The 24,540-nt window shown below is 41.5% G+C and overlaps 2 protein-coding genes across 2 annotated transcripts; both read left to right on the plus strand.

Annotated features, from left to right (window-relative positions):
- The first annotated feature begins 374 nt into the window (after positions 1 to 374).
- Positions 375 to 6,656, plus strand: fan1 (FANCD2 and FANCI associated nuclease 1). The gene is made up of 13 exons (XM_070830936.1): positions 375 to 1,645; positions 1,726 to 1,866; positions 2,558 to 2,759; positions 2,841 to 3,074; positions 3,148 to 3,279; positions 3,373 to 3,481; positions 3,579 to 3,698; positions 3,825 to 3,989; positions 4,177 to 4,339; positions 4,423 to 4,526; positions 4,628 to 4,822; positions 5,346 to 5,474; positions 5,616 to 6,656. Exons 1-13 carry the CDS (start codon positions 442 to 444, stop codon positions 5,751 to 5,753), a joined length of 3,036 nt encoding a protein of 1,011 aa, XP_070687037.1. The 5' UTR covers positions 375 to 441; the 3' UTR covers positions 5,754 to 6,656.
- Positions 6,657 to 6,948: 292 nt separating this feature from the next.
- On the plus strand, positions 6,949 to 22,196 carry LOC139201609 (disintegrin and metalloproteinase domain-containing protein 10-like). Its single transcript, XM_070830974.1, has 16 exons — positions 6,949 to 7,067; positions 9,301 to 9,451; positions 11,246 to 11,364; positions 11,507 to 11,665; positions 12,216 to 12,316; positions 13,391 to 13,540; positions 14,632 to 14,724; positions 14,819 to 15,002; positions 15,704 to 15,867; positions 16,010 to 16,193; positions 16,962 to 17,112; positions 17,231 to 17,414; positions 17,521 to 17,629; positions 17,743 to 17,963; positions 18,068 to 18,194; positions 19,120 to 22,196. The coding sequence occupies exons 1-16, from the start codon at positions 7,001 to 7,003 to the stop codon at positions 19,329 to 19,331; spliced, it is 2,376 nt and encodes a 791-aa protein (XP_070687075.1). The 5' UTR covers positions 6,949 to 7,000; the 3' UTR covers positions 19,332 to 22,196.
- Positions 22,197 to 24,540: the final 2,344 nt, after the last annotated feature.

A 24,540-nucleotide genomic window follows, 5' to 3' on the forward strand; every position in this document is an offset into this window, starting at 1 on the left:
CACGTAAATATTCTACCTCTAGAACAATATCTATGATTTATTTTAAATCAGCTTTTTGCATTTAGGTAGTTGCTGAAATATCGATGTATCTTGGATCGATTACTCCATCCTTAAATGTATTCTGAGCTCTGTTGGTTACGCCTGAAAAGCGGGAGCGTTATTAACATGACGCTCTTCGGTCGCCGGTATGATCTCAACCATTAAGAGTATCTATGGTAATGTTTTGGTTTTTTCTAGTGCATTTTAACGCGAAAAAATGCCGCAGACGTGTATGAATTTAAAAGGAGGAGTTTCTGTCTGAGCTAAGTTAGCATTTAAGTTAGCCAAACAGGGTTTTAGCATTATATATCCTGTCCACGGCGATAATTGTCCTCCGAGTATGCAACAGAGAAAAGCTTCTAAAAAACGTTTTCATCGAGAAACACCTCCTCCGCCTGCATCATGACCGGGAGAGCCGACAAAGACAAACTCGGGCGAAGTTTGTCATTGTCCAAGAGTAAGAAGAAAGGCGCTGTCAAAGCTGGGACACCTGCCAGTGCTGCCACCACAACTCCAATCACGTCGTTCTTCAGCAGCCAGCCTCCACCCAAGCTGGCCTGCCCCCTGTGTGGCCAGCTGGTACCAAGATTCAAAATCAATGAGCACATTGATTTGCAATGTCAGAACTTTGAGAGAGGAGACAGCAGTGCCGCCTCAGCAAGTAATAGTGTTGTGCCAAGCATTGAGCTGTCACCCAGAAGGAATCCCCCAAAGTCCCCAGAGCTGGATCCAACCAAGGAAGAAGATATCAAAGAGACCAAGACGACCAGCCCTTATTTCAAAAAGAATAACTCTCAGCAAGCGCCACCCGAGATACAGCGTAAAAGTGTGGTCAGGACCATTGACTTGGGAAAGCTCTCATCCAAACTGTCTAAGAGAAAGAAGTTGCCTGAGAGGACACAGACAGAGGATACAAATGCTCCAGCTCATTCTGAAAAAGAAATAGATTCAGAAACACTCAGCAGCTCACAGAAAGAAAATCATCTAATTCAAAGTTTAGAGGACAAAAACGATGACATGGCAGTTATTGACCTGACAACAACTAGTGCAGAGTCAGACGCTCCAGCAGCGGCGGCGGATCTGTCATGTCCGATCAAAGCATGTAATCTGGAACGCAAAGCATCTAAATTAGAGACTGTCAAAAAACTGGTTACTCCGAAGCTGCACCATTCTTCCTCCAAACTTGAAAAGAGAAAAAAGAAAACAACTTCCACTGGCATGGTGTCTGGTTTCAGAAAGAAAGCAAAATATGAGGGGAGCAGCAGGGAGCCAACAGAGGTGTTATCTAGTGAAAGTATAGCAGAAACCACTGATTCAGATAAGCTTAAAATTGAGGTACCTTCTGCTACATGTGACCCCCCTCTGAGTTCAGAGGAAACATATCAGGAAAGAGCTGCAGCGATTGATTGTGATTCATTGGCACTTGTGTCTGATGCTGAGAACACAACTAGTGACCAGACTGCTGAGAGCTCTCATCCTCCACGGCTTCCCTACTACCTTCGTAACTTCCGCACCGTACTACAGGCTGTCCTGGAAAATGAAGACGACAGGGCATTGTTCGACCAACACGATATGTCACTCATACATGCATTTGAGAAGCTCTCAGGTATTCTGAAATATCACTCAGTCATTCTTCCTTAATGTAAATAAAGCCTCATCACTCACATCTGTCTTTTCGTCTCAAAGTCATGGGGCAGAAGCTGTATGTGAGACTCTTCCAGAGGAAACTCAAGTGGCTCCAAGTAAATAAACTGGATTATGAAGAGATATGCAGTGATCTGGGACCTGTCGCCCAGGAGCTCGTTCAAAGTGGTTTTCTACAGTCAGGTAAACGATGCCTAACACTATATTTTGACATTCTGGAGCATCTTTAGAGGAGTTGGCTAAAAACCTCTTGGATTATTTACATATTTATAATTATACTGTTAAATAATGCAATTAATCATGATTGAGTTGGTTACGTATTTACTGTTCTAGTTAAGATGCACAATAAACTGTTTGAATTGAAAATCTGGCTCTACTTTCTAACGCTGTTTATCCGTCCTGATTTGTAACTGCTGTTGCTCACAGATGGCAGAGAGAAAGTCTGGAGGGATAAGAAACAAACGGAGGAGCTGATATGTATACAACACCTAATGCATGCTGGGATAGGCTCCTGTCCCCCTGCTACTTTGCACAAAACCTTTAATTACTTAGACAGTGGACGGATTGATGACACTGGCGTATAAGCATATATAACAACACTGGGACCCTAAAGGCCCCCAAACTCTGGAACAGTCTGCCTGTTAATCTTTTTACTTCAGTGACCTCCTTGAAATCTCCACTAAAAACATTTTTTTATAAACCTAATTTTAATTACATTTCTGCATTACTTGGTCTTTATGCGCCTTGTCACTTTTAACTTCTTCTTTGTATTGAAATGTAAGTATATAACTGCTGAAACATCACATCACCCCAAACATTTAAATTTTCAGATTTTCCTTTGCTAATGTCCATCTGTGCTGTTTATATATCAAAGAGGGTGATCTTCAGGACATAGAGGAGGCTCTGGATCTTCTGCCTGCTCCTGAACTCAAAGCTCTGGCTAAGACTTTCCATCTGGGTAGTTCTGGGACACAGAAACAGCAGCTAGTGGATGGGCTTCTTCGTCTGAGCAGACAAAAGTCGCTCTTCTCTTTGACCCCTGCTCAAAACAACATTGGAGCTGTCATCCTCAAAAGGTGCGACGATCAAACATCGTTGTGTTCATTCACACTACTAGTGCTGCAGTAATATCACCCCTGTTCTCTCTAAACTTAAAGGGCAAAGCAGCTCGCAGGTTCCTGTGTGCGTCTGTGTCGTAGTCCTCGGGCTGTCTTTTCTCGCGTCCTTCTACTCTTCTCTCTGACGGATACCATGGATGAGGAGGAGCTGGCGGCTGGCGGACAGAACCAGCTCTACACCATCCTGCTGGTCAACTCAGGACGGCTGGCCTTCCCTGACTACACAGTGCAGCGTACAGCCAAGGTGTTCAGGGACAGAGAGGATCTCATCAGGTGAGGGTCTGCCAAAGAGGTTAGATTGAGTTTACGGTATTTCATCTGCTCATGATTCCATCCTTCACACCAGATATGAAGCATCCATGCGAGCCCTGCAAGAATTAGTCTCAGCTATGCAGGGAGGTCAGTGGGAAGAAGCAATGGAGCTTTACACTGCTGCCAAAAGTGCCTGGCAGGAGCTGAGGGAAAACCATGACATCAGGTAGCAAACATGTATTTATTTGCTTCTGTCTAAAACAGAGATAAATTTGCCATGGATGTTGCTTAATGTTAACAGTCTGTTTGTGTTGGATAGTCACCAGCAGGACCTGCCTGTGTTCCTGCGCAGCTTCACCACAGGATGGGCTTACACTCGAATCTTATCCAGAGGGGTGGAGATTTTGCAGAGGCTACGTCGCTATGAGGTTTTCTGACCTTATCCACTTGCACAAATTCACGTATTTATGAAGTTAAAAGTATGTCATAGTTGAAGATGTTGATGAGTCTACTTCTGTGTTAAAGGAAGCAGTGGAGGTGCTGCAGTCCTTACTGCTGCAGACCGTTTACTGCCCTGACAGCCGTGGGAGATGGTGGGACAGACTGGCACTAAACCTTCACCAGCACCTAAAAAAACCTGAGCAAGTGAGCACCAGACCAGTATCTGTGGTTTCTTTGACCTTTTAAAGACATTTTTCATCATTTATCCTTTTTGTGTGACTCAGTGATAGCTGTCGTTTTCATTTGTTTGACGGTGGTCTTTGCGCCCAGGCTATTTGTGCTATCAGAGATGGGCTGTCAGACTCTCTGGTGCGAACTGGACACAAACTCTCCCTTCATCAGAGAGCTGTTAGGATGAAAGAGTCTGCCAGCTTCAAGAAGCATCGCCTGCTGCTAAAAGACCTGCCCACTATCCAAGTCCAAGATGTCAGACATGTAAGTTTAGCACAAAATGTCAGTATTTGGATTTCCAGGAAAATGTGTTAATTGTTGGGTGTTTATCACATAACAGACTTATTCATTCAACTATCCATTCATCCATTATCTGTACCGCTTATCCCCAGAGGGTCGCACTAGAGCCAAATAATAGATTTATGAATTCATGTTGGTACTTTGTCTGCAGGTGACCATCCGTGGACAGCTGTTCCCTACTGAGGGTGGTATGGGGAAGTCTAGGTTTCTCATACCAGCAAATGAAGAGGGGGATGAGAGTGCTAATGCTACTGTAATATGCTCTGTGGAAGAGCTGTCTTTAGCACATTACCGCCAACAAGGCTTCGATCAAGGTAAGTGGTTTTGCTTCGCCTATTGAAATATTTTGGTATCCTTTCATCACCCTAACATTGTATTGCCATTGTTGGTGTGATAGGGATCCATGGAGAGGGCTCAACATTCTCAACACTGTTTGCTCTTCTGCTATGGGACATTGTTTTTATAGAGGGTATTCCAGATGTTTTCAGAAATCCATACCAGGTAAAGCAAGTTTTACGTATACATATCTATATATATATATATTTTGTGGAATTACCTCTGCATCTATAGCAGTTTAACTCATCTTCCTTATTTTCTCACAGACATGCCCGCTGGATCTTTACACCGACTGTTTCTATGAGAACAGAAAGGAAGCAATCGATTCCCGTGTACAGTTACTCAGAGAGTCACCTGTGGAGACTCTGTGCGACATGCTGGAAGATGTCTGGACCTCCCAGGAGGGCAAAGTGTGTTCATTAGTTAGCTGGGAGCGATTCTCATCCCTTCAACAGGCACAGGTATTTACCGTCACTCCTGTAAATATAGACTCACTGGCCACATTATTAGGTATACCTTTAAAATCAAATACAATCCAATACAACAGCTCAGCCATTGATTGTTGAGTCGACTGTTCAGTTTTGACTGACAGTGTCAGCGAGGTATTGATGCAACTATAAGTTTATTATTGAGGTTGTATTTTGCAGTTGTGTGGAACTGGATTTCATTATATTGAGAAGTGTTTTTAATATTTTGCTCACCCCATTTACAAACATGGGGGGTGGATTTTAGAAACACATCACACTCTACAATCTCAATATTAAACATATAGTTGAATTAATCTCTATGCATGTATCAACACATAATTCATTATATAAATGTTGTAAATGCACAAATGCAATGTTTTTCTCTCATTATATCTAGTCACACTGGGAAAGTTGCTAATACGCTATGATGAATGACTAGAATTAGATGTGTGTCCACATGTGTTACTGTAATCCTAACATGGTACTAACGTAACAGCTTTTGTACTCTTATTTACAGTCTCTTGTGTCATGCATGGGTGGAGCCTTCTTAGGAGGGGTAATAGCACGTATGTCGAAAGACTACAGACACTGCCGTGCAGGTTTGCCTGATCTAGTGGTGTGGAACACATCAAGTAACAGCTACAAGGTGAGATCACATGGCATCATGGCTCTCTGAATTAGTTTCCTTTGTGGGTTCACACATTTTGTGGTACCTGATTCTTTTAAGTCTGGTTACATGGACAGTACTGCAGCATGCAATGTAACATGAGGCGTCTTGTTGTCATAGCTGGTGGAGGTGAAGGGGCCCAATGACCGGCTGTCTCAGAAGCAACAGATCTGGCTGGATGAGCTGCAGAAACTGGGGGCTGATGTGGAGGTGTGTCACGTGGTGGCAACTGGAGCCAGAGGAGCTCGTCGGGAATAAACAGACACTGAAGAACTGACTGATAAGACTTTGCTGCTAATTAAGCACAGTGTGTTCAAAATGGAAACAACAGAATCTCTGGAAAAAAAAACTTACTGGATTCTGGGTGGACGTTGATGTTGATCTCAAAAACCGAAATTTATCTTCCTTGTATCACAAATGTCATGTCAAGAAACGTGACTTGTGACATGTGGCATTATCACCAAGGAAACCACTGATTTCAACAGGAGGAGGTGCATCATTGCATCATGAGGTGATCTGAATGCCGTGATCCGAAATGGTTTGCTTACAGATTATCAGAGCCAATGCGTGACAGAAAATGGATCCAACAACCACACCAATTTGACGGTGTTTCCTCTCCTTTGGCAGCACTGTATTCTCAGGATCTTTGGTTGCTAAGCAACGAAAACTCACATTTAGTTGGCTGCTTAATAATTGCATGACAGCTCTATGAGTTTGTTATACAAGTAATTACTGTGATAACATGCCTATAAATATGCTGGTTTGTCACTACTCCAACTGAAAAAAACATCAGTTGGGTACCAAGAAAGAAATAATGGGGATAAGATAATAGGGTTGCAATTAGGGTTTAAAGTTTCTGAAAATGGTCAAAATGCTCATCGTGATTTTCACATTTCTTGTTTGGTCCAAACTCCAAATTGTTCAGCTTACTATATCAACCATCACACACAACAAATAAAGGCAGCAAATCGTCACCTGTGGGAAGCCGGAACTTGGGAACATTTAAGGGTTTTTGATTTTAAATGACGCAAATGATGAATTGATTCTCAGTCCGACTGCCAATTAATTATCCGTTGATCAAATAATCAACAAAAGGTTTGAGCTCTATAAAATAATATGTAATGGTATAAAAGAGGTCACTGCACTGTCTTGGTGTGTGAAATGTAGGAACAGATGTGATATGATGATGTTGACACTGAATTAAAAAGCAACTCTGATATAATTTCCCAGTTTTTCTAATGCGCCTGTAATGGTGGAGGCAGATGTATACACTGCATGCATTACATTGCACCCAGGCCTGGTGAGTGCTGTGCCTGGGCGGACTGTGATGTATGCAGGCCTGGATCATGGATGCATTTGGGGGAAGGGATGCCGAGCCGCGCTGCGTCTGACGTCATGACGCAGGAGAGAGAGGAGGCGATGAGAGGAAGGTGCAATAAACACACAGGGCGTCTGCGCCTATCTAAGTAGGACAATAAAGTGAAAACGGCATCAATGCTCTAACAATGGATCTGGCTGAGATGCTTCTCCTTAAAGTTTTCCTCTTCGTGTACTTGCTAAACTACACCCAAGGTGAGTGGGGCATTTTGAGAGAAAACCGCACAAGTAAGTGTTGAATCCACGAAGCAGAGAGGAGCAGAAAGGCTGATAGCCCGCTAGCTAACAGGAGGGATCAGCAGGGCCTGCTTGTTATGAAGAGGACTGCACCCTTTTTGCCGTATTACTTCAAGCTAAGAAATGATGCATAGCGCAAAAGCTAACTCGGGTCCGTGCAGTTGATTGAAATGAACCGATATCGGTGGGTTATTTCTGCGTGTTGTCACCGTTTTTGTTGTCAGGTTTAGTCGGTTTTGTTGTTATCGTGCGAATAGCGCCGACAGCCATTGTTATGAGAAGACGGAGCTGCCGACTGGGTTAACGGACCGTTAGCTTTGTACTAGCTAACACTTTAGCCGCTAGCGTTGCGATTTATGTCAGAAAATATAAAGTTAGCCTCTGACATGATGTTACTTACACCTGGGGTCATCGTTTGATATTTATTTTACACAACTTCTCCGGCTCGCTTGCCTAATTTAGTTTACTGTGTTGGTAACAGGTTATATCTTATGGTGTTCTCGATATTCTCTATGTAACATACTTAAAACTTATAATAACTCTGGATTCAATATCTTGAGAGGGATTGTTTGTCTGCTTCTTATTTTTTGTGGCTATGATAATAATGCCCGTTTGTAAAATGCTGTATTGTATTTTGCGATGTACCTACGGGATCCTATACCTGCTATGTTTGCTTTTAAGTCTCATACCAGCGAAATATAATAAGCGAAATGTCACTCGGATTTACTTCTGCAGAAGTCTCACTTATTTAGTCCATATTTATATGTGTCAGGATTTTTAATCTGAAGATGGACCCCTTGTCAAACTGTCAAAAGTAGCAAATGCAACTTTTTCCCATAATGATGTCTTTTCGCGTGGTGAAAATCATCATTAAAGGATGCATGTGTTTGTGCTTCACCGTGTAATTTAGTCAATCTGTTGTTGGTGTTTGAGTAATTCAGGTGTATTTGTGTGATCACTGAAATAAATGTAGGAATCCGGCATCTTTGTGTTTGCTCAATGTTTCTCATCTTATTTGTCGCAAGCTTTGAGAAAATTAAGATACTTGAGAATAGTCATGGCCCTCACTTCTCATAGTCACCTCAATGAAAAATTTAATGTTAGCACCTAAATATTTCATACTGCATGTGAGCAGAGAACTAGCTGAAGCCTGGTCTACATCCCCATCGTTGTTACATATTTGAACTGAGTCCTGTAATTTATGGCTCGCAAGTCAGATAATAATTACCTATCTGACAGCACTAATTACACATACTGCATTTACTGAAAATACTTTCTTTTGGTTTAGGTGCTACATTACAGGGCAAAGACGTGATCTTACAGACACACCAGTAAGCTTAGTGTGCCGTCTAAACATCGAAAAACTAACTCTCTCATATGGCTGAAACAAAATCACTCTGTTTTCTTGAAATTGAGTTTGTCAGACTGCTCTTTAGTGTGAAGCAGTTGGTGAAATGGGTGGAGGCGCTTGAGAATCTTTTTCCTTCGAGCCCACCACCCACTCTTCTGGTGGCGAAATAATAATGCTGTGACGCTGGGGGCTGTTGTTAAGCACAGCTCCAAAACTGGCATCCATTTGACTTAAATAGATTTAGCTGAATTTTAATACACAGGCCACCCTGGTTTGCTGTCAGTTTCCATCAATTTAATCCTGCCTGTCAAATATCTGGCTGATCATCCATTTTTGGGCACCTAAATTATCCTAACATGTACCATGCCTCACTTATTTACTCTGAAACGTAGCTGTTATACTCCACCAACCTGAAGGGCTCAAAAGTGAGTGTTTAATGCTTAACAATATTGCCAAGCACGCAAAACAAGAGTTCTAGTTTTTCAGCCATCTGCTAAGAATAGCTGATGTGACAGACACACTGTGATATCACATCTACTACAGACTTATGGATGTGGATGTTGGTATTTTTTCTACATTTGGTAGTGCACATTTCGTCTTTTACCTTTTCATAATCTTTCATTCCTGTAAAATTATCTCAGGGACGTTTTTACACATTGTTTTGGTCCAGTTACACATTCAAGCTAGAATGAAGCAGAAAAAGATTGTATTTATACACTTGGGATGGCAGTGTGGTCAACTACTTTGATTCTTTAAGTATCTGCATTTCATAAAGTTTCAAAAGGATTGTATTTTTCGTTGTTTTTGCAGATAACGAGTTTCTCTGTTCTCTTCACACAGGACATTATAGAAACCCCCTGAACAAGTACATCCGTCACTATGAAGGCCTGTCCTACGACACAGAGCTTGTGTACAGCAAACATCAGAGGGCCAAAAGAGCGCTCTCTCATGAAGACAAGTTCCTTCATTTAGACTTTCATGCCCATGGAAGGTTTGTCAGCTTTTTCAGATATTAACCTGAAGGGAAATTCTGTCTCTTTATTTACCTGTCTGTCTATTTAGTTGCAAAGTTTATGCCTATATTGTTTGTGATTTAAGGTTTAGGTCAGCTGTAGTACAGCCGATTGAAAGCCATTTACATTTAATCCTGTTTTAAGAAATCATGGTCAGAGGTCAGCTGCATCATACTGGCTCCATAGTAAGGATGAATTTTAAATCTCAGCCTTGGTTCCAGCCATTTGTATGGTCTCCATAGTCAATTTGTTGGTCTATTGACGGAAAATTAACTTAACTTAAATTAAAATATCAGACATTCCCTAATTCCTCAGTTGTGAGGATTTGCTGCTTTTCTTTGCCTTGTGTGATAGTAAACTAATACTTTTTCGTCTTAGGACTGTTGGTTGGATAAAACAAGCTATTGGAAGACATTTTTGCTTTAGATAATTGTCACAGACATTTTCTGACACTTGTAGACCGAAAAAATTAAATGATTGCTTTAGAAGATTTAATCAGCAGATTAATTGAAAATGAAGATAATTATTATTTTCAGCCCTAGTGTGGGATTGTTCTGATTTCCTGTCACAATCTAAATCCAGGTGCATGTTAAGTTAGCCCTGTGATGAATCAGGTTATTCTATTGTATTTCTGTGTATTTGATACCTGGGTGGGAATCCATTCACGTCATAGGAAGAATAATAGAAGGATGGATGGATACATATAGTCCTTGTTATGGTTCTTCATCCAGCATTTTGAAGAGGTGGTGTTGTGTGATAGAAAGTGTCTTCACTCCCCGTGACAAAGTCAAGACCATCTGGCTGGGAGCTTGGCAAGAGCTGTTTCTCGTCCTGCCTGTAGCAGGGCCTGCTGTTCTCCAACTCTGATGTTGCTTAATAGGGAAGAAAACGATAAGAGATGTGCAAACAGGCATACGGAACGAAGATGTCTGTTCCTTTGAAAAACAGAAATGTGTCAGCTTCTTGTCCCTTGAATTCATGACAAAGCTAGCGACACAACTCCAATTCTTACATTTAATTTGCAGCAGCCCATCCACCATCCGCTTGCTGGTTTTGTGTTTTCTCAGATAGAATTTAATGTTTCTTACATTCCCCCCCCCGAGATTAAGTCGTAACACAAAACAACTGTGCTTCAGTAGGTTCTGCACACAAATATGACCAGATTTCTGTGCCACCATGTCAAGTTTGACCATATTTTTCTGATCTTAATTTTACAAAGACCTCTGTTTCCTTACTGTTTCCTTACAGTTTATTACACTGCTGTGCCTAACCTACAGAACAGTAACCTACACACAATGTGAGCATACAATAAGAGCACTGTTAATGTGTTACATGAAACCCAAGGTTTACTGCAACATCTTTGTTTCCCTGTCATATGTTTGATCAACCAAAAACGGCATTGTTTCAAGATGCCTTTATTTTCTGTTTCCTCTCATACAAGATGAAGACCGCAGTTCCCTCTCTGCAACGGAAAAAAGCTTAGATGCTTTCTCTCTGCCAAACCGTGCCCTTCCTTTCACCCATATTCCTCTTTCATTTGCATTTTCCTTTTTCTCAGAGGCCGTGTGAATATTGCTTACCTCCCAAAGAGAGGCCAAATTCACTTCCACACTCTGTGATATGAATAATACAAGCAGACAGTTTTGGAACATCAGGGAAACAAACTTCTAGAATTATAAATAACGCTGTTGTCCCACGTTGAAGCTTGTATTATCACATTCAAGTATCATCTGTTTTCCCCATTGACTATAGATTGAATTCTTTGATTGCAGGCATTTTAATTTACGAATGAAGAGGGATACCACCTTGTTTGCCCAAGATTTGAAGGTGGATGTTTCAGGAGAAGAGATTCCATTTGATACCTCTCATATCTACACTGGAGAAATCTATGGTAAGACTGCCTTTCTCATTTTAATACCACTGTGTTGATGTTACATGGAGAAAGGCATTTTTCAAATCGCTAGCATGTGTTTTTCTGAAAAACAAATACCCAATCTTGTGAATCCTCTTACCTCTGTGATTTTGATTCCCAGGTGAGAAAGGTACCCTAACTCATGGCGCCATCGTGGATGGTAAATTTGAGGGCTTCATTCAGAGCTACCACGGCACCTACTACGTGGAGCCTGCTGAGAGATACCTGGGGGGGAAAGACGTGCCCTTCCATTCAGTCATCTATCACGAAGATGACATACGTGAGTCCAACAACATCAGCTGCACAAGTACTTTGACAGGCCATTGTTTTGTAATCATCGTGTCTGTGTAATTGGATGCACACATATGCAAATGTGTGATCGGGAAAGTGTAAGGTTAGGACAGCTGAGTTGATGGAGGCAGGCTGGTGTGATCGCCCTCCAGGGAGCAGAGATACCCGCGGTGCTCATTAGCTGAGTAACACAATCTTTCTCTCGAGCTACAGGCTCATTTTATCAGTCTTTACTATGTTGGTACTGATAGTAGGCACCAAGCTTACTCAGAGCACTACACTGGCACCCTGTAATTTCAAGTCAACTGTGTACATGCAGTATATGGCTGAGGGGCAAATTAAACAGAAATGTGAGAGGAATCGCTAATGAGAGTGAAAGGGAAGTATCAGCTCACATAGCAAAGCTAAGCTCAAGTGGCGTGTAAGTACAGCCATTAGCTGATCATGAATAGCACCACAAATAGAGTGACCCAGGGGGTTAAGTAGCTAACATTGTCTCCCATAATCCTAACAGTGTTGTGTCTACCTCTCTCACACAGACTACCCGCACAAGTACGGCCCAGAGGGAGGCTGTGCTGACAGCACAGTGTTTGAAAGGATGAGGAAGTACCAAGCCTCTGCCCTAGAGGGCCCACCCAAGGTGAACTTCACCACACACACCACAAGAGACCCTTACAGTGTCTTTTCAAGAGATCATTTGCCTTTTGGGAAAAATGTCATGTTTCCTAATTATATTGACTGGTGAGAATAGCCTTTCTCAGCTCAATTAATGGATGTGTACACAATTAATTAGTTGCTCATATGAACAGCAAGAAAAGAATATAGTCGTTTATAGTCGTAAAGCTTTACACCTCACTGTATTAATTATGGCTGTATGCAGTAATGCCTGGTTTTGTGTTTGAAATTGAAAGAGCAACTAAACACCAGGCTGAAGAGAAATGTTCTGTCCTCTTTGGCGTAAAGTTTTTCAGGCCTGTCTGACCTCTGACCTCTGGTCTGGATGGGTCCAAAGGGTGCTCTGTGCCCCTGTAACCACACCCAACAGTGATGTCACGGTGTCTTAAAGTACGCCTGCACATCGCTGCAACAGGGTGAGAAGTTAAGCTACTGGATGTCAGCAAAAACGATGAAAGATTTTCAGGGGATGTTAACGCACTCCTGAAAATGCACAACAAATAGCGAAAATAGTAAATGTCGATTATTCCCGTTGAAACTATATGAAACGCATCACTTCTCATTGACACATGACACAAGTAAGCTTGGATACTGTGTTGTTAAGTAATTAAACATTAGTTAACCCTGACAAAAAAAACTCCTCGTGTCGTACGTCTTTTTCCAATCCAAACAAAAATATTAGCTGCTAATGACATATGTCCTTGTTTGATTATATTTCTATTATTAGTTGTATTCATGTATATTGATGTTTCTTTTCAATACATGTTTTCCAAACCAAAACATTCCTGTTAATGGCCATTTATTGTGCTTTTGTTCCTATTATCTCCTCCTTTTTCCCCACCACATTCTTCTATGTACATGTATATACTGTACATGTTCCTCAGCAGAGTTGCAGTTCATGAGCATACTGCTGCTAAAAAACCCACAGCCTAAAAATACCAGACATTATTTATTTAGCCACTGTTTGGATGGAAATGTTATATATGTTTTATTTAGCCATCTATTTCTTACTCTCCATCTCCGGTGCTGTTCACACCAGGAGCTCCACACTGAGGACGGCTCTAATGACGCCGTGCTGCTGAGGAAGAAGAGGATGGCCCAGGTTGAGAAAAACACCTGCCAGCTTTTCATTCAGACTGACCACCTCTTCTTCAAGTACTACAGGACCAGAGAGGCTGTCATTGCTCAGGTAATACACACCCACTGCCACTCACTAGACACATGCCACTCTGGTGCTGTTAGAAGTACATGTATGTGCTTTTGTCTGATGTTGATGGAGATGCGCATTTTTAACCAGAAGTAGCATGTAAAAATATTCAGGCTAATTAGTGTTGGAGTAATAACTCTTCTTACTCTGCAAGGGGGCTAGTCGTAACACAACAACAAACATAAAGAAGTCCCTTTAAATTGTGGTTGTACACAGTAAAACTTGGTTTCCTGTTTGAAATTTAGTTTTAGTTTAAGTTCAAAACCACCCTGAATAACAAGATTTAACATGTTAAGTAGTGAGCTTTAGCACTGCTGGTAGGTGTAGTTTTTTACCTTTGGATCGAGCTGGGCTAGCTGTTTCTCTGTCTCCAGTTTTTGTGCTAAGCTTCATATTTATTGTATGGACATGAGGGTGATATCAATCGCTTCATCCAAGCCTCTACAAGAATTCCTACAAGCTTTTTCTCAAACTATACCTTTTTGAAATTCAGCAAAAAAGTGGCATTAGTTCTCCACAAAAACACAATGAACAAGTAAACATGTCTAATTTTGGATGCTTCGTTGTTAGTCTATTATTAGTGAAACTACTGACTGCACACAATACAGAGAAACAAACAAAATCACAGTTGTTTCAGACAGTCTGCACTATGCAGACAAAAGAGTGATATTTACTGGGTAACTGGTTATACAAGCTGATAATGCAGGTACTTGTGGGGTTGTCCTGATCAGGTTCGTCATTTTAACCAGCGAAAGTGACAGTCAGTGCCAACTAAAAATGAGAAACTGCTAGCTGAATGTTTTATACACTGATCTTTGCTAATAAGGGCAGAGAGGTAACAGATTTGTTACATTCAGAGCTTAGCGTATCCGTGTATGTCACCAACCTCACATCTGACCTCTGTCAATCACCAGTGAAGCCAATTTATTTTTCACATTCATGCACCCTTTATTTTCACTTACACACAGCAGAGAGCTCCTTCTGTAGAGAGGCTGGCTGTAAAGGAAACTGTGCTGCAACACTATTGTGCCTTGACATTTGCAGTAAAGCTTTTTCATTATATCTTATTTCAGATCTCCAGTCATGTCAAGGCCATTGATGCGATCTATCAGGGCACAGACTTCATGGGCATTCGTAACATCAGCTTCATGGTGAAAAGGATCAGGGTAAGTCATGCACTGATTTTTAAATCTTGTGTTGATTTTAAGTGTACACTTTAGATTTGGACACTTCCTCCCTCATCATCGTTCTCTTGTGTAGATAAACACCACAAGTGACGAGCGGGACAGGTCCAACCCCTTCCGCTTTGCCAACATCGGGGTGGAGAAGTTCCTGGAGCTTAACTCTGAGCAGAACCATGACGACTACTGCTTGGCTTATGTTTTCACGGACAGAGACTTTGATGACGGGGTATTGGGCCTGGCCTGGGTCGGAGCCCCTTCAGGTACTGAAACACCCTCAGCGTGTCATCTTTCATCAGCAACTGCAAAAAAAGAAATCTGTCTTATTTTTAAAGCAAGATATGAATACATCAATTTTTAAGCATTATGTATAATGCACCATATTCTTTGTATTAGGTTGTAGGCACATTATCGTTTGGGACACTCAGTCTTGGTAGAATATGAGATTATTGTAGAATAACATTTGATCTTTGCAGCATAAGTTCATTGTGGCTTATCTGCATTGTACATTGCAGCTGCAACAAGAAAAAGTGTCATTTGGGATTGCAAATGCTGACTGATTCAGAGTCTTATGAGAACCAACTGCAGCTTCAAATATCAACCCAGACAATATGCAGATGCCCATAATTCCCAAAGGTTGGGTTGCACTCTGTTACCGACGTGGTGCAGTGAAATAAAAGTTTTTTTCTGTGCTACATTCTTAATTTGAAGTTTTAATTTGAAAATCTTACTCTGTTGAAATCTTTCATTTAGTTTGCGAGGGCATGTGTCTCCAACAAACAAAAGACAAAAAAATGTGCCTTACACTCATCATGTTTAGTAGTAGTAGGCATTATGTCATGTGGACAAAGTTGTCATGACACGAATCAGACCCCCCCCCCCTCCCTTTTCAGTGAGCAAAATCATTCATGTTTTGTAGCTGTGGTTTAGAAGGTTTGTTCCAGCTTGTGCTTTTAATTCCCAGGGAGCTCGGGAGGCATCTGTGAAAAAAGCAAGCTGTACTCGGATGGAAAAAAGAAGTCTCTCAACACTGGTATAATCACCGTACAGAACTATGCCTCCCACGTACCTCCAAAAGTCTCCCATATCACTTTTGCACATGAAGTAGGACACAACTTTGGCTCCCCGGTGAGTTACTTAGATGTACCACACTCATGTAGAGTGAGAATGAATTAATTAGGCTCATACACTTTGTCCTTTCTTCTTTTAACCTGTCATATATATATATATATATATATATATTTTTTTTTTTCTTCTGTCTTGCTCTCAGCACGACTCTGGATCTGAGTGCACCCCAGGAGAATCCAAAAGCCAAGACAAGAAAGAGAAAGGCAATTATATCATGTATGCAAGAGCTACATCCGGAGACAAGCTCAACAACAATAAATTCTCCATCTGTAGCGTGCGAAACATCAGCCAGGTGCTGGAGAAAAAGAGAAGCAACTGTTTTGTCGGTACGTTTTACGTTTCTGTAAGTTTTTTCCAGACAGTTATCTAAAACTCAAATCACAATATTGTTCCGATTCTGCTTTCCCTTTACTGATTAGTTTGGGAGATTTTAACCCCACTTTAACGTAATTGGTGACTTAATTCAGGCAACTAGAGATGACACAATATATTGGCTGGTATTAGCCTTGAAAAGCAATCATGGCATTTGTCCAAGTGTTATTTTTACTGACAGTATTTGGCATATGTTTGCAAATGTTACACATATTAACTGTCAAATCAGCAGCATTACAAAAAGATTTTTTTTAAAAGTTACTCCATTACTTAACCATATGATTGGCATGCCTAAAAAGATTAATCTGTTTTCCACATTAGTATCACGCATATCCGTCTGAGCTGATATGACTGCGAAAACATTCGCTTTTAGAACCCCATGCCAGCGTCTCTCTTGGTACACATGTACTGCTTTAAAAATTTGCCCTTCCTCAAAGAAACTGAAGAGCGAAGAGCCTTTGAGTGTTTGAATTTAATGCAGCTCTCTCAAGGGTCTGTCTCCTTTTGAACAATTTCATTTAGTTTTCATCGTTTATCGCTGCAACTCATTGTCTAGGGAACAATATTTGTTTGGTTTTGTTTTGTAATGAGACATTTTTCATAGTAAACGTCTGATTTCTCATACACTTTGAGCCCTCAGTACAAGAAGTCAAAGTACGGAACTGCATGTTCCAGTTTTTGGGGACCAGACTCCATGTTTATTTTTCCTTCTCCCTAAACAGAGTCTGGCCAGCCCATCTGTGGTAACGGTTTGGTGGAGCCAGGAGAGGAGTGCGATTGTGGTTACAGTGATCAGTGCAGGGACCAGTGCTGCTACGACGCCAACCAGCCTGACAACAAGAAGTGCAAATTAAAGCCCAACAAAGTCTGCAGGTAGATGTGGATGTTATTTTTCCCCTTTTTGTTTGCCTGACTATTTTTATGTTTCATAAGAAAGATCTGCCGGCTTGTTTGTTATCAGTCTTGACTGAACACTTGTCTTTCCCAACAGTCCCAGCCAGGGTCCTTGTTGTACTGCTGACTGCTCTTACAAGGGTCGTAATGAAAAGTGCAGAGAGGAATCGGAGTGTGCTCACCATGGCATGTGTAACGGAGTCAGTGCCCAGTGCCCCACGTCTGAGCCCAAGGCCAACTTCACTGCCTGCCACGGAGAAACTCAAGTCTGCCTCAACGGAGTAAGTGGCTGGAGACTTGACACCTGTAAAAATGGTCGTTATAGCAACTTAACATCCATACCAGTCAGTGTCTGATCTCGCCTGTCCCCATGCTCGTCCCCTGCAGGGCTGCTCCGGCTCCATCTGTGAGAAGTATGGGCTCGAGGCGTGCACCTGTGCCAGCCAAGACGGCAAGGATGAGACTGAGCTTTGCCACGTGTGCTGCATGGAGAAGAGTGAGTCATTTACCTTTTATCCAACCTGGTTAACCAGTGTTTTTCTGAAATATGCTCTAGGTCACGTCTTTGTCATTTGAACTGTGTTGACTGTCGGTGATTGATCTCCACAGTGAATCCCAACACATGCAGCAGCACAGGATCAGAGCGTCTCGCACGTTTCTTTAATAAGAAAGTAACCACGCTGCCAGCCGGCTCGCCTTGCAACGACTTCAAGGGTTACTGTGACGTCTTCATGAAATGCCGCCTGGTGGATGCCGACGGGCCACTGGCCAGGCTGAAGAAGGCCATCTTCAACCCAGAGCTCTATGAGAACATTGCAGAGTGGATTGTGGTACGTATCAACTTCATGATTCTGATTGGATTATTAGTAATTGTTATGGTGTTATGGTGTTCTTGGATTGATTATGCCTGATTTTGTTTCGTTCTCGTCCTCAGGCCCATTGGTGGGCAGTGTTGTTGATGGGTATTGCCCTCATCATGCTCATGGCTGGCTTCATCAAGATCTGTAGTGTGCACACACCGAGCAGTAACCCTAAACTTCCCCCTCCCAAACCGCTTCCAGGTGAGTCCAGAGTTTCACAAAGAAAGTCAATCATACAATAGAAAATTCAACTTGTATTTATTCAGAAATACTCGGCCATTTAGCTGACAGACCGTGTGCCTGAAGTCATGCGTGAATGATGGATGGATGAATTTCTTTATATCCTGATGTAGTACCCTGCCACTCTCTCTGAGACATGTTCTCATGTAGCTGCAGGGCTGTTGGGTGTGTTTGTTTTTGTTGCATCTGTCAAGCCACATGCGTAGTTTGGAAAAAGATATGTGTTCACACTCCTCGGTTAATCTAAACAGCTAGAATTCAAGGTACGTTAACCTGGTCTTACAGCAACTACTGAAATGACGGTAGCTGGCGTTTTGCCTCAATAGATCTATGATGAAATTGTTGGGAAATATTATGATCGCCGCTACTTAGATGCAATCATTAGTGTAGATTATATCTGCCAGGGTGTTTGTGAAGCTTTTCCCCGAGAGCAGTTTCAGGCTTCAACACCCAGCATTGATTTTAATCTTTAAATTAGGCCCAATTTGTACCTGAACGAAGCTGCTTTCATCCTCTCTATGTGCTTCCTTAACCTCGTACCTGTATGATTGCTTTAATTCAAATTTTTCCTAGTAGTTCTATTATTTTCTCTTACGTAGTCAAAACTTTAAACTGTTTTATTCTGTTTTACATTTTAGTGCTACGATTCACCAGGCCTTTTCTTGTATCCCCTGACATGCATCCTAATTGATGTCATCCAGTTTGCCACAGACTGCAACCACAAATTTACCTTTCATCTCTCACAGTGTGACACGCAATGAACTCACAAGAGTGTTGTTATCGCAGTGTAGGCCGCAGTAGAGTGTCACAAGGTGCAATTTTCTTTGGAGTAAACCCACAGTCTGTCTTTTCACAAGCTAAATTAACTGCCTTACCCCACCAACAGGCACGTTGAAGAGGCGGCGAGCGCAGCAGCACGCTAACTCCCAGGTGCAGCACCAGTCTCAGCACCCGCACTCCCACCAGCACGGACACGGCGGCCACGGCGGGCACGGCGGCCAGCGGCAACCCCAGAGGCAGCCTCAACGGCAGGCGCAGCCCCAGCGGCACCACCGTCAGCCCAGAGAGAACTATCAGATGGGCCAGATGAGACGCTGAGACCCTGCATCCCGCCCCCCTCCCCCCAATGCCTTGGCTCCTCCTTGTGCCTACAGTGGGAAACAAAAGCGTCACTCCATCCAAAGAAAAGCCTGACATGGTTGTTAGTCATCATCATATCCTCCATCTACAGACAAAATAGACACGTGAAAAAGAGAAAAACACTTATCTAGCAACTCGATTGGCTCTTTGTGGAGTGGACTCGACCATCAGCCATTTCCAATGCAGTGTGATCTAGCATCTTTTTCCACCTTTTTTTTTTCTTTTTTCAGGAGTGCCAAGGAGTTAAGGAATCATGTGTAGCTTTAGTACATTCTGTGATGTGTGTTTTTTTTGTTTTTTTTTTTTGTTCTATTGCAACGTCTTCTTGAGTGACACACCCGTGGCTGCTGGTGAATTGTTCCGTGCTTTTTTTTTTTTCTTTTTTTTTTTTCCTCCTTCTGTTTTTTTCTCACCATTCTAGCCAGGAATGAGAGACACTCAGTGAGGATTTGCGGCACTTTTGTGATTTACACATGTCAAACGGCAAAAGACACAGGCTCCGGTCTCTCGTGCAGACGGTCTTCTGCATGTGACTGTACATATTTAGTGTATCATAAGTGAAAACAAACTATTTCTTCTACTGTAAATGTGTAATTCTTCACTTTTTTCTTTGATTTTTCGGTTAGTGCTCTCAGGACTCTTTAACACATAATTGAAGGAGTGACGGTTGTGATGAGTTCCTTGGACGTTGCTGTCGAGGATTTGACGCCATCAGGTTCTCTTCGCAGTCGTCCAATCAGGTGGATCTCTTTCACTTTCGTTGGGTTGCTAGATTTTGAATTTGAACAGCAAGGTCACGATATCTCACTTTTCAGGCCTTCTTTGTTCAAGGTCCCTTTTTTTCATCCTTTTTTTTTTTTATTGTCTTGCTAACATGTTTCGCTCATGTTGTGTATCAAGCTAGATGAGGTAAAGAGTCACAGGAACAGAAAGGGAAGATCACCTAGTTTGGTACACCTTTTTTGTCTTTACCCATTTGTTTTTGATAACGATGAATGAATAACCACTAACTGAAGCTGATTATGATTCTACCTGTTCAGATATGAAGACGAGGGTAAGTGAAGGCTGCTGTGGTTTAGCTTAGAATTGAGAGTGTATCATTTTACAGAGTTAGTTTACATGAGTGTGGAAATAAATTTAAAAATGACTCCGGTGTGGATGTACAAAAAAAAGTAAGATTAAATCATTCTATTATTCTTCAGATAGCGAATCTAAGAACTTTTCAATGTGGGCATGCAGACACATTTATTAAATGTGACTATTAATTGACCAAGGTCTGTAATATTTGTATGTCACTCAACACTATTTCCTTTGACAGCTATTAATGTTAGTCTTAAAACAAGTGGAAGGAGCAGTGTAACACAGCAGTATTGTCACACTATTCACACATTCCTCAGCGTTCACTAGTTTCACAGGAGACAAGCGGCTATTTTTGATTTTTTTTTGTTTTTTGTTTTTTCTTTTACAACTCACCCGCAGTTATCTCCTGGTCAGAATTCTTCACAGACTGAATCCCCTTAAGAGCTCATGAGTGCAGGCGTCAGTGTGAGTTTACATCAGCGTGCCATAAAACTTTATACAGCTGATCTTTGTGCACAAGTTTTATAAGATACACCAAGCACCTACAAAGCTTCTGGAGCCACTTTTTAAATGGAAGAAATGAAGGAGATGTGATTGTTTGACCTCAGGTGTTTTCTTCCTCCCCTCGCTGCAGCACAGCATGAGGGACACTTTGGAAAATGGTGACATGATAACACTAATAGAAAGGATCTGATAATCTGGTCGTGATATGCTAAATCCCGTGATTTACTGTGCAAACATTTTTCCCACCAGTAAGATTCAGCAAGTGGGCGAAATGTTTGGCACAGACAGAAAAAGCTCGGATATTTTGCATTATGCGTTTGGCAAAGGACATTTTTCTAGTGCTCTAACTTCATTTTATCCTGGCATTATTATTTCTGAATGCATGCAATACTAATCACAACTAATGACTTACAACACTGTCTCGATGGTTGTAATAATCACACATGTGCTCTGGAGGGGACATTAAATGTAACGCGTCTCACAGTTAACAGTTCATTTCAAATGGCAGATGAATAAGGCGGGTCAGCAGTTGCTATAACCTCTCATGTCTGTACAAAATGGAGCTCTTTTTAAATTTCATCCTCTAGGCTGGTTCACACCTAGAAAAGCCTGGAAAATTTACATGTAAACTTGTACAGTACTTCGAAAATTTGCATTTCATTTGAAAATGAAAATTACATTTTGATAAATCTGTTTCATTTTTTGTATTCTTATTCCAGAGTAAGTTGTTCAAAGATGTTCATATGTGACAAACTTTCCTTTCTTCTAAGTTATTTATGTTCTTATATGTGCTAGTTGAAATGGAGTTTGCTTATGATACTTTTCTCCACCATCATCAATGGTAAAAACAATTCAGGGTGATGGAGTTAATGTTACATTCTCATTTTTGTCTTCGTTATCCTGTGGCATGGTTTCGGTAGAAGAGCAGAAGAATAATGCCTGTAAATTTACTTTCTTTTTAATTTCGTAGTCTTGGTAAAAGTTTTTAGATAAACGTGCACTGAAAATGTCCAAATTGAGTTGAAATGTTGTAGGTGATGTAGGCCGAAAGAACACAAGATTAAAAAGTAATACTACTGTCTGATTTTAATGTTCACTGTGTTTTATACAGTATCGGAAATTTTTGTTCACTTTGAACATTTTTACTAAAAAAAAAAAAAGATTTCAAATTGTATTGTGCAAAGAGATGTAATTTTTGGAGTACTTGAAATGCATTAATTAAAAGACTCGTTCAAAATAAAATAGACCCCTGTTTACTGTCTGTGATGTGTGCGCTCTTTGCCTTTTTCTATCTAGTTGTGCATACAGAGGCGTTAAATGTGGGGGAATTTAAAAGGGCACTCCACACATTTTACATACTGAGATCAGATTAGTCATCACAAGGAGAACTACTCATCCTGTGAAAACAGTTGTATAATGCCCTCTGGGGCTGTGGAGGCGGATATACCCCCAATGATGTCATCAGAGTTGTTTCAGATCAAGCTTGAATCTTAAAAATGTAAAACACAAAGCTTGAGTTTGAAAGATATGAGTTACATTATGGGAAGTGCAGTCTCTCTGGAGCTTCACCTGTACCAGCGAATAAAATGTTCATTTATTGAGGCAAACATTCGGTCGGACACCTTCAGGCATCAACACCGTCGTTATCAGATTCTGGGTTCACTTTTTTTCCTGTTCATGTTTAAAAGTCCCTGACCAAAAGCTAGCCTTAATAAATTCATAATTCAGCGAGGATGCCTTTCCCATTTTTGTTTTATTCTATTTACATATAATCTGTTTCTTTGAAGTCCCCCAACTCATTTTAAATCACTTTTTGTTAACAAAAGAAGTACCTGAAAATTGTTTGTGCTGTGTTAGTGTGTGTGTGCAAAAACCCATAACACCAAAGATGGGATTAGTTAGAGATACAGAAGCCTTGTGGTAAAAAGTCCCTTCAATCCTTTAAATTGAGCATGATTAAGAAGTGTGAAGTTTAAAAGAAAAAGGAGACTTCGGGATGACTAATGTTGTATTCAGAGTGGTGTTTCCTGCCTTTCCTCTGGTGTTGTCTGGGAGCCTTTTCCTGTATCTTAAATGTATAATTGCTGAATGCAGTAGAGGGGCGTCCACAGCAGAGGGAGCAGCTGCTGTGGGCGAAGTGTCGGGGGGCCAGAGGTTTTGGAGCAGCATGTGAGTCACCAACATCTGCACAACAAAGCCACATAACAGCTTCTCGTCCTCTCTGCTCCCACAGAGGAGTACCTCAGAGATCACTGACAACTTCAACCTTGGAACTTAACTCCAAATAGTGTGTGGGTGCCGTATCGCTCTGTTTATTTGAGTGATGTTGGCTGAAGGAAATGCAGCTTGTCAGACACATTTATTTACCTTTTCCACTAGCAAGCTGTTAATTCTCAGTATAAACCGTGTGTGTGTTTGTTAAATACTATACTTATTGATGCCTTTTTCCTCGTGTTTGATGATGTAACAACTATAGGAAAGTGCACATGCAGTGGAATGTGGCCTGCTATTGATTTTCAATGCGGATCCTCAGCTGCAGTCGCTGGGTGTGACCTGAACGGGCACCGTCACCAACAGCAAGAGTTTAGGTTCAATATTTTCTTGATAATTCGCTTAGTTGTATCCAGTAAGTTCATACAGTCATTATTACTGGTGCTGAGGTCTATTTTCTCACAGCTCTCCTCACGCTGATGTCACTCTGAGCCTAAAACAATGTCCCAGCAGAGAGGACAATGTTACGAACACTGGTCAATATTCCACATTTAGAGCTTCAGCTCTGTGCAAGGAGCTGACGTCACAGCCGATAAGCGAGCAGTTTTTGTCTCTCTGTGCTGTGACAAAGCATGATTGTAAAAGTGGTCTGCTGAGGGGCACCCAGGCTGAGCTGAGTGGCAGCTAACACTGGCTCCAGTGATCAGCTGACCACTGCAAAATAAAGAATGGAAACAGAGTGGCAACAAAGACTATAACTCCCAGTTCATTGTCCTGTATCAGATAATGTCCACAAGATTTTCAAGGTTCCTCCATTCAGTCCGTCTGCGTAGAATTAGTTTCTCTTATGAAAACATTTGCTACTGCAAGACATAAAGCGACTATCAATGCCATACGCTGCTAGTTGGAGGAATTTCTGTTATTATCAACTCTTTTATTTTTCCTTTTATTCAAAGAAGCTACAGGCAACAAAGTGATTCCAATTCATAGGTCCACACAATTTAAAGAAAACCATCTATGCCAGTAGCTTTGGAGAGACCGCATTTTTCACATTGAACTTGTTCATGTGATTTCACAGAGACAAGACAGAGAAATGTATTTCTACAGACCCAGTTCTCAGAGGACTGTTCCTTCTCAGTGAGTCTTCAAAGCAGGCGGACGCAGCACAGGAACGTATTCCCACATCATTCAAAGCCTGGCCTAGGTGAGAGACGGGAAGGGAGAATCACATGCACCTGCACATGTTTTGTTATCGAGTCAGTCTATGCAAAGAGATTTTCCTCTCGGCCCCATGTATGCAGTCATGCAATGTATACATGACAAACTGGCATGGACAATAATGTGATCTGTGCTCTGACCCTTGGGCTGGTGT

This window comes from Pempheris klunzingeri, chromosome 5 (genome assembly GCF_042242105.1).
Source record: "Pempheris klunzingeri isolate RE-2024b chromosome 5, fPemKlu1.hap1, whole genome shotgun sequence".
Classification (NCBI taxonomy): domain Eukaryota; kingdom Metazoa; phylum Chordata; class Actinopteri; order Acropomatiformes; family Pempheridae; genus Pempheris; species Pempheris klunzingeri.